Source organism: Populus euphratica, unplaced genomic scaffold, assembly GCF_000495115.2.
Source record: "Populus euphratica unplaced genomic scaffold, PopEup_1.0 scaffold736.1, whole genome shotgun sequence".
In the NCBI taxonomy this organism is placed as follows: Eukaryota; Viridiplantae; Streptophyta; class Magnoliopsida; order Malpighiales; family Salicaceae; genus Populus; species Populus euphratica.
The window spans coordinates 102,967-114,348 of record NW_011500594.1 but is presented as its reverse complement, the minus strand read 5'-3'; the positions used below and the strand labels follow the sequence as shown (position 1 = coordinate 114,348).

Sequence of the window (11,382 nt, the reverse complement as noted above, 5' to 3'; positions counted from 1 at the left end):
AAATGGCATAAATAAATTATCTCTTAGTAAATGAAAAATAAAATTGAATAAAAGGATTAACTTTTTTTTTTTATCTTGATTCTAATCTTATCTAGTTTGATTCTAATTTTATCTAGTTGTAATGTGATTCTCCCAAACCCTTCTTAAAATAGCATTGTCAGCTTTATCCAATTCAAATTTTTCCTTCAGTTAAAATTTGTAAAATAATTTTCTTATTAATATTAATAAACTAACTAATAAATTTTAATACTAATCTTGAATCTTCTGAACCATATATCAATCATAGGTATATATTCAGGATGTTTGAAAATCTGACTCCATTGAAAATATAAAATTTTCATTAATGATTTCATCGCTAATGTTATGGTTCTGGCATCCTTAATGTTTGTAAACTTAAAATTGTATTTTTTTTAATTGAAATTAATTTTTCAAAAATTATTATCATGTCATTGTGAAGGGAAAACAAACTTACATTGAAAAGTTGTTCTTCCACTAAACTTATTACTATTAGGTAAATGGATCCATGTCAAATGCGGTTGCCTATGTCTCAAGTGCATGTTCTTGGTTGGCACTAAATGACTTATGGTCGTTAGAAGTGTTGTTAGAAGAACTAGTAGTGATCATGCCCGTATAACATGCTATTGATTTTTCCTTAGACATCTACACAAAATAAAAGATTAAGATATCATAAACCATTCCTATTTAAAAAAAAAATCAGCAGCATATTTCCTATACAAGAGGTTATTCAAAAATTTTAAACCTGCAAATACACAATAATTTAAATCTAATTACAACAAACCAATTGATTTATATCAATTTGTTTCCTTGTCAATGAGTAAAGAGTTCACTCAACTTATACTCAACCAAATATATATATATATATATAGAGTCCTTCAATATTTCCGTTAGTGTTCATCAATTTGGTAAGTTTTCTCTAACAATTTGCTTAATTTATGAAATTAAATAGTTAAAGTGTCTTGTTTTCTCTCTCGTATAATATTATTGACTTATTTTTCATAATTCCACATTTTAACATTCATAGGCAACTTATGCAATTCTAATCACTATTCAAAACATCAAAGTCAACCTAATTTGGCATATAAATCAAAATTTTCATAAACCCTTAATTTATAACAACTCAAAATTATATCAATTAACCCTTCATTTTCAACAACTTAAAACCCTAAACCATAAATTCTACAAACACAAAATTAATCACTAAATTAAACAATATATTTAACCCTAATTTAAAAAAAAATTAATCATTTATATTATTTGAAATTGAACAAAAAAATTAAAAAATAAAACTACTAAAATTCAATAAAAGTGTTCTCATATGAAACAAATTCCAACAACAACATTCATACAATTATTAAGAAAAAAAATTAAAAACATAATGCAAAAAAATAAGATAAGAATTCTAACCTTAATTTTGTTGTGAATTTATGTTGAGAAGAGAAAACAAAAAGAAAAAAAGAGGAGTGAGATGTTAATTAACAAAAAAAAAAAAGAAATATGAGAAAAGAAAAGAAAAGGAGAAGAGAAGACTCTAAGAGGTGAGAACGAGAGAGAGAAGAGAAAAGAAAAGAAAAAAAGTACGTAGAGGAAGAGAAGAGAAGAGAAGAGACAAACATGTCTATGGTTATTTTAGAAATTCTAGTTTTTTAATTTAAGGTTTTTTACCAATTGTTTTATCAATGACTTACCAATGAAATAATTAAATATCAATATTTTTAATATTTTCGCATGTTAATATGTCTATAAAATCTAATTAAAATTTTCAATTGTATTGAAATTTTTAGAAATGCCCTTATACATCATCAATGAGTTTTCATTCTATAAGTGAATTCGCATATAATGAAAAATAATTACAAGTAACATTGAAAAGTTAGGAGTTCAATTGTTTACTTGAATATATCTTGAATATATCAAAAGACTTAATTAGTTAGTGACACCTTATAAATTGAACATAATGAACAATGCCATCGAAAGACTTAATTAGTTAGTGACACCATATAAATTGAACATAATGAACAATGCCATGGAGATGTAAATAGTTCCATTACTCTTTGAAATATACTAATGGACCTAATCCATTAGAGATACCCTTTACTTATATTGCAATGAAATGAATGTTTTGATTTTTTTTTAAAGACAATATAATTTTAATTACAATGCATATGTAATCCCTAAACTCTCAAATTGATATATTGATCTATATTGGATTAGGTCTTTAACTTTTGCCTTAAACTATAGATATATAGGTAGATGCTCCATTGAGTCAAAGAACGATGAAAAGAATATCATCTCAAGTTTGCAAATTGTTTAGACGACATTTGTTTCAAACCTCACTATTTGTTGTGTCTGCAACTTATTGGAGCATATATTTCTAAAGTTGTGATTGATCTCCATGAGTGTATCTCATATCTCTTTTAATAATATATCACAATAATTTAGGAAAATCAGTGTTTGTATAAACACGTGGCAGTCATGACTCTTCATTCTATATAATCTGTAATCTTTTAAATTCATCAACCTTGATATGTTTGAAGCATGTCTATTAGAAAAATGCAGACTCTTAAGCCATTAGTTGATAGGTAACCATGCATTCTTGTTTAAGGTGAAACTAGCTTTGAGCTTTACAACCTATAACCCATCATAAACCAATTCCATGTATTTTACAGTGACAAAAGAAAAATATATATATATTAGCCCTAATGTTGTTCTTTATCTTTTCTTTCACATCCATAATCGTGTTATTTTTTTTCCAAACACATTCTTTTCAACATGGATTGCATTAAGGTTATAGCGGAGGAGATTGATCTTCTAATAAAAATTTTTATATAAAATAATTTTCTTTACCTAATTGTGGGTTAAACCAAAACGAGAAAACTTCTACATACCAGATTAAAAACCCAACACAATGTCATCATACTCTTACATCACATCATATAACTCTTCACCTGATAATAGCTGAGGTGCAACATTCCTTTCAACTCATCCAATAAAGAAATTCTTTATATTCTTTCTATACTTGTGATCTATTAATAAAAATTAGTAGTGAAAAGAAAAGACACTTTATCGCCACTTATTAATGTGAAAGCCTTTTTATTTTTCATAAATTATGGATATGCTAGTTTTTCATGCATGTTTCAATTAGAAACCATTTCATATTAAACAAATCATTAATAGTCCATATTAAAATTATCTTCATTTAAAAGTTTTATTTTCTTGGTACATCATATGTCAAAGCCCTAGATTACAACAACTGCTTCAACTCATTAATCAACGGATGGTGACAAACATCTATTTTTTGACCCGGTCTATTAGGATTAAGTATGACCGTAGAAAAAAACAAGAACTCCAGACTTATACATCTCTCTAATGGTAAGTTATAAACCATGATTATCACCAGCTAACAAGAATAAGAAGTAGCAAATGACCTAAATGGATTGAATCTGTTTGTACATAATTTAAAATGCAAATTTCTTGATTCTATTGAAAACTAAAGATGTGCCCTATTAAAATTTATGTAGGTTTCACCATCAGAAGAGTGCATCATCACTCCATCCATTATATAATATGAATGATGCTATGTTATGTGCTAAGTAGTCTTTGATGATATGAATAACCTATACAGTTTATGTGCAATTAAGAAGCATCTAAGTTTTCTATATACAACAAGAATCCTTTCCCTACTAATTTTGGGTTTATAATGAGTATGCCTATCTATTCTACACTAGATTAACTTTGTATTTTTAAGTTAGTACATAATGTAGAAGTTTGAACACACGTTAATTTTCTAGTATCCGAGGTTAAGGGGATTCATCATGGATTTAGCAATATAAAAGTTCTCTTTCGGCCTATTACCTTTAGGTAAAATACTTCTCACCTATTTGACAATTTTGTTAGAATTTGCCTCACTCAACCTATGATTTGACTTGATGATGAATATCTATGCAACGACTGATAATTTACTATGATTTATGCATCCATCCAATAATAATCCATTAGAGTCTTTCAAAAGATTAAAAAACCTAGCCGCATTTACATTAGGTTCTTCATCTATGACCGGACATTGATTGGAATAACTCTTATTTATTCTCATTGCATCCATAATCATATCCTTATAAGGATTAGTATTATCATCTACAACATCATGTACATTGCTAGAACTAGAAATTGATCCAACCATCCTTTCTACTATGGTCTCGTGAGGAATATATGGTTTTCCATGTACAAATCAACATATGTATTTCTTAATGAACTGTTTTTTATAGAAGATGCATCATTACAATATTTAGATAATTTTTTTATTTTTATTTTTACACCTCTTAAATGGATATCTAATATGAGCTCCACTAATATTTCTAGGATTAGATAATACATAATTAATAAAATCTTGAATTCTATTATAATAATCTAATTCTACTTAATCCTTTTAGTGAATCTTGATATATCTATGAATGATCATCCATAACTTATATCAAACCTTTAAAATATATTGATGACAACATGTATTAATTAATTATTTAGACTAAATAAATTTGCAAATATAGGTTCAAATCAAACTTATTCAAACTATTTTAATAGTACAACTAATTCATTATTGATTATTTATATAAATTTAAATTTCTATACATTTATCAAAAATTTCAACTCAACAATAAAATTGACAAAATATAAAAAAGACTCATTAAATAAGTTATTATTTATTTCATCATAAAACACCTAAGTCATAAATTCAAAATAAATTTCATCAATTCACAAATAAATATAATTTTATAAAATCGCAAAAAAACCCTAACATATACAAATCATATATTTATACAACAAATTTCTATGAGAAAAAGCTATAAAAAAATAAACACCCAAATAAAATATATATACTACAAAAATATATTAAAAAAATTAATATTTTAAAATTGAGTTCAAATAAAAAATGAATAATTTTATTTACTTGAAGTGGAGAATCCTCATTAAAATTTGATTAAGAATAAAGATGTTGGCAAACTGAATGTTAGGGTGATTGGATTTGTAATGGGGGGTTGATTTGTAATTTTTTTTAGGGGTGTGTGTGATGTTTGTTGTAAAAAAAATATAGGAAGAAGAAGAAATGGGAGAGGAAGAGATAAGGGTCACTAGTCAAGTCATATATTATATATTGTAGACGAACTTATCGATTAATTTAACTAATGAATTTAAATCTATCAATAATTTTGTTTATAAAAATAATATGTCATTATATTTTTTTATTTATTATTTTTTTACTGTAATTTTCTTGATATATATTAATAAAATACTTTTATTGGTGTTTATTGGTGAACACTATAAAGGTATATTTAATTAGAAAAATTCAACGTAATCTATTGAAGAAACAATTTCATCAGTATTGAATTCAGATCCCTACTATTTAACTTTGCCAAATATTCCTAGCAATATAGTCCCTTTGGACATGCGTAAATGTTTTCACAGAGTTCAATCATGTCCTTGTTTAAGTTTTAGAAAACAAATAGAATGTGATTATAATGTAATTTATGAATTTGTTTTATTCATTAATTGTGCTATGAATAGAGTTATTGGACCACACAACGTGGGGCAGTCCTCCCCCATTACACTGAAAATATTTATTTATACAATAATTATATAGTAAAAATAATGTTGTAGTAAAATAAACAGTCGAAATTCATTACAAAAATAAAAAATTAAATAAATAATAGAGACTGAGCAAGATATGTACCATCGACGTAACATTGAACGATACTTCAGAAAACAGCAGCATAAATGCGTTATATTATTCTAATGCATTTATAAACTGAGCAAAATGATTCCACAGCCATTAAGAGCAAGAGCAGAATGGAAGCGAGCATTGTGAGATACTTCCATGAACAAAACACAGAGTGCTTCATAAATTTTCCTATCTTGACCTTCCATCGGCTGTTGTAATACTTGTTAACATCTTCAATCACCTTATCTACGAACGGAGCTTTTGTCAGCCTAATGGACTTGCACCTGCTCATCCCATTCCATAGGTTTGCCACCTCTTGATCACTCTTCAAGTGGTTGAAAATAATGCCTCTCTCTCTAAGCAATCTTACATCTTCCTCGGTGTCAATAATCCCATTCATCAATTCAATGTACCGAACAAAAATCATGGGTCCTGAGGCATGCGATATTTCATATGCCACTAAGTTTCTAAATATAAACTCACTGTTTGCATCTAAACTAATAATGGGGACGTAAAATGCAGCTGTCTCCGTGTCGAAGTTAATGGTGGAGATGTTACCCTTGGTAGGTAAAAAACGGACACCAGTATTAGAGAGCTGAGTGACAGAAGGAATTGCGATCTCTTCTACCAAAGGTGGCAGCTGCTGGTTATTTCTGACCCTCTCATTTTCTGGCTCACTGACACAATTTGAGGCTGATAGATTCAGAAGTTTATTTAGTATTGTCCAGTAAAATCCTAATTTGCTTGTCATTGATGCTGAAGCGTTCTTGAGGAAACGCATTGGGCCTATGTTTAGTTCAGAAACCGTATTCCAGAGCTCGCTCAAAAAACTTTTCACAAGATTCAACTCAATTCCAGATCCTTCGTTTTCTTGCTCTGTTTCAGAACGATTTTCTTCAACATCTTCAATTGTTATCTCAATAGGTAGTTCTTCCACTCTGGGCACCATAATGTCATACAAAGAGTCTAGCAAGTGGGAATGCTCCAAGAATTTAGTCTTCTCCAACTCTACCGTCTTGAAAGGAGAGAGCTCTTTACATAACCCTAGTAACATGGAAATCAGCATTTCATCAGCTGATTCTGCTGACATGAGTAGAAACTTAAGCACCTTTCTCAATACAAATAATGGAATTTGATTCTCCATCATCACTATATCCCGGAGAATTACATAATGTGCCGATTTGCTCTTTGAATAATCAAGCAAATGTGTCATCCTTGAGGAAATCCTCGATAAAACTTCATTTTCTTTGACGGAATAAATTTGAAGAAACTCGAGTAAAAACGAAGCATCCAAAGCCATCATCCATGCTAGTGTTTCAGCATTGAGATTTAAGTACTTATGGTAGCATGCCCGAATCTTTGGTTCAAGCTTTACCAATTGCTCGACAAGATTCTGAAAGTCGTTGCTTTGAAATTGATTTTGGAGTTTTTTTACTGCCGAAAGCTTGTAGCTCTCCATCTCACTTAGATCTGGACGCCAATAATGGTATGGACCAAGTGGAAGTTGATGTGGAGTATAAAAGTCGGGATGGCTAGACATGAGGGTTCTGGGGACAGTAAAAATGCACACCGGAATTTGATCAGTATCGTCTTCAAGTTCCCTTTCGAGCGTTCGACGGATGGTATTGACCCATTGAAACTCGTCGAATTTGGAGCTCGAAGAACCTGTCATGGTTGGTTGGTGGGAAGACACCAGGATATACTTTCTGTACGGCGGATAAGATTTTGTTTTCTTGGATAAAAGATGAAGACAATACTCAGCTTTAAAGAAATTTTGTGGTGGGAATGGAGTTTGGATATTGAGGCGGTGGTGGTACATATATGAGTTTGTGATAAGCTTCACTTTCAATGATGCTAATACTACGTCATTGTACTGTTCACAATGATAACTGCTTGAGTGTCAAAAGCTAATTCTTCAATTCAAAATTTGTGTTCCTCGACCTTTGAAAATTAAAATTTGTTAGGCTGTGTTTTTTTTTAATTAATATTATTTATTTTAATTATGTTTTTATGATTTTAAATCAACTTTATATATTAATATTAAAAATAAAATATATTATTTTAATATATTTTTTGAAAAATAATTTTACATGTAAACAATACACATCATCGTAATCTTAAACACCACCTCAATATTATATTGTTAGTAAAACAAATTAAAATTGTTTATTTTTATATTTTAAAATATTTTTTAAATAGAATTATATTTTATTTTTATTATTTTAAATTAATAATATTTCATGTTTTTATATATTTTAATATATTTATATTAAAAATAATTAAAAAAATTAAAAAAAAATATTATTTCTAAATATTTTTATAAAAATATTTCACAAAATTTCAAAATATTTTTATAAAAATATTTCACAAAACAATTACAATCAAACTTCCAAGCAAAAGGAAAAACCCAGCTAAAAGTCATCTAACGAAATTTAAAGGATGCCATGCAGCTTGAGGAACATAAGAAACCCTTAACTTGAGCTGCCGCAGTTTGGATTTTTCGACTTTATTGACTTTGTGATCTCTCTCTGCGTTCGTTATGGTCGTTTTCATTGTTCTGTGGCAAGAGAGAGCGATCATTTGGAGATGCGTTTCTCCTTTTCTTGAAGATGAGTTCTCCTTGACTATTGACACGAAGGAAGACGATAAGATTTCTTTGACTTTTTGAAAATTAGCATTGTGAATATAGGAGGACCCTTCCTTCCAGTTTGTCTCATCTTGACCGATCATGCTATCAAAACTAACTAATTGATGCTGAGTTGCGAACACGAGTTTACTGGGTCCGCCATGGATATCGATCTACCTACCATTCATGAGTTTTTGGAGATCCGTTTCATCAATATTCTCGTCAATCTAAGACTGAAAGCTCATGCATGCAAGGACGTTGAATAGCAGGTTTGGGAAAAAGTCTTATATACGAGTTGGGACTGGTATTTTCGCCCCCGAACAGGGTTCCATTGCTTGTTTCAAATCCTATATGGTAACACAAAACCATTCTTTTCCATTTTCTTGTTTCGTTTTTTCTTTTTTTTCAATGAAAAATTAGAGAATCTGTTCATTTGTTGATAATGTGGTGAGAACGGGGGGAAAAAAGAGAGCTTTTCCCATAAGAAAAAAAAAAGAAATATGTCAAGATTATAAATATTTTTCATTAAAAAAATCCAAAATCATAATTTATAATAATATTACAATGTTTTTTAACAGCCCTTTAAGTATTTCTTATATTAATTATTATTATTAGCTATTAATTAATTATCCCAATAAATTATAAAAATTATAATATTAAATTGTTAAAAGGGATATCTAAAAATATTAATATAAAAAATAATTTTATTAATGATATAATGTTTAGATTTGGTCATTTAATACCATAAAATAACTTTGATCCACAATAAAGAATTAAAAAACCTTTCTTTAGTAGAGCTTCTTTTTATCATCCTTTTAAATTTAGTTATTGGTATTAATAATTTGGTTTAGAAAATGAATCTTTATAAAATATACTATTTAAATAAATCTGAAGGTCTTCTTTACAATGAGGATATTTTGGTCATACTCAAATTCTATCTTACTAGAGAGGCCAAACTTTACAAATAAGGATATATTTTAGGCAAGCCACTTGCTGAAACGTCCGGAATTTTCCTTTCGTAACCCATTTTCCTTCCAATTTCGTAAATTTGAACGTAATCTAAATAGAATCCGATAGGGCAAACTTAAATTGAACTTAAAAGAAAAAAAGACCGAAGACCCATTTGCAAATCAAGAGAAGAAGGAGAAAAAGAAAGAAAGAAGGATATGCCATGAGAGAACCATCATAGCTTCGACATCAACATGCGCTGAACTAAGAGATAGGCCTCGCCAAGAAATCAAGGATGGTTAACTGTAAGATTATAGCTTGTTCCACGCACAATAGAGTATAAAGTGCATATTTCTAGTCAATAGTCATCATACAAAAGGTGTACCACATTCTATGCAAAGCATGCGCTTCTTTTCTCACAAATGCTAATCTTTTACTAAAATGTAACTGAAAATCACCAATCTTTCCACCAATAATATAACCAAACATTATAACCAATGATGTCACCAATATTTTTATCAATCAATTATCATGCGACTCTACACATCCTAAGATGAGCTGACATTACAAGGGTCAATAAATATTTTGAATCACTAGGTAAACAATAGGGGATTTTAAATTCAACAATCAGAGATACTCATTATGGTTATCTGCATGAGCGAAGAGTTACTTTCTTGATCTACCCACCATTGTTGGAAGGACAAAAACTGCTTTAGACAAAAACTGCTTCTTTTAAGGTCTTCAGTTTTTTTCCACACCGTCTCTTTAACATGAGCGAAGAGTTACTTTCTTGATCTACCCACCATTGTTGGAAGGACGAGATATATTGTTGGAAGGACGAGATACTCATTATGCTTATCTGCATCCTCATTTCCAGTAAGTTTCGCAGCTAGCTGGTTTCTTGGAGAATTACTAACGTTAGCATCAAGCCAATGCATAACTTCCAACTTGTTGAAATTTATGCGTCGACTTGATGTTAATGTTAGTAATTCTACACAAAACCAGAACTTGTGAAAATCATAAGCCTTCAAGATAGCCTTCCCTCTCATGATCTGATCCAAGTTAGATGCCGTGAAAAGATGGTTGTCATCGTTAAAATAAATAAATTACAGATTATTGGTGCTATTCCGCAAACTTGTACACCACTGATTTCCTAGTTGAACTCTACGGCCTAAGAATTATATCCATAAAGCCATGACTTTTCAAGTTATCTAAAAACTAACGAGTATACGCATCATGTGATTAATAATAATTATACCTGTTTACTGGTAAGAAAAAGGTTCAAACTTGAAATTAATACCAATGTATTTTATGAATATATCATATCGATTCATAATTAAGATTTTGTGACTTTTTTTTTTCTAATTATTGTAAATGTACAGGCAATGTTTAAAAATATTCTTGATGATCGGGTAAAAAAAAACAAATTTAATGTGAGAATTTTCATCTTATTGAACTATAAGTAAACCAATAAATAAAAATTGGTGTAAGGATTTTGCAATACAAAAAAAAAACACCCTTAAACAATGCTTATTATTATCTTTTTTTTCTTTTATCCGTTTGATTGTCGTCTTAACATTGCATTAGTATAAAATAATTTTTTAGTTGTAAATATTATATTGATAAATAAATAATTACCTCTATATATATTATTTAGATTTTTCAAACATTTATCATAGATATGTAAGGCATGGAAACATGAAGGCTTTTACTCTATGGTATGCCATCAACTTATTCTTTTAATTTTCATTTATTTCTATTTTAATATTTTATAAGTATAATTTTAAAATGCATTTATTTTTTTAAGTGTTACCACCGGGATGTATCCATATCCTCCAAAATTCTTTCATCATATTCTTAAGACATCTAGGGCATGTTCCATGTTAGAATTTCTTAAAATGTTAACTTGCTTTTGCAGTCAGGGAAAAAAATAATTTCAAGGGAGGTTATATTGATGTATTGATTAGTACTTAAAAGTATATTTTTATCAAAGTTTTATATGATTATTTTACACTTGAAGTATCAATAACTCCTTAACTAAAGCATGTTTTATAATAACATATCTAATAATATAAGATAC

General features: G+C 28.9%; 1 protein-coding gene across 1 annotated transcript; it reads right to left on the bottom strand.

Annotated features, from left to right (window-relative positions):
- Window positions 1-5,927: 5,927 nt before the first annotated feature.
- Window positions 5,928-7,400, bottom strand: LOC105115562 (putative UPF0481 protein At3g02645; the record flags this gene model as incomplete). The annotated part of the gene is made up of 1 exon (XM_011012474.1): window positions 5,928-7,400. A coding segment is annotated over exon 1 (1,473 nt), but the record flags the coding sequence as incomplete, so codon positions are not given.
- Window positions 7,401-11,382: the final 3,982 nt, after the last annotated feature.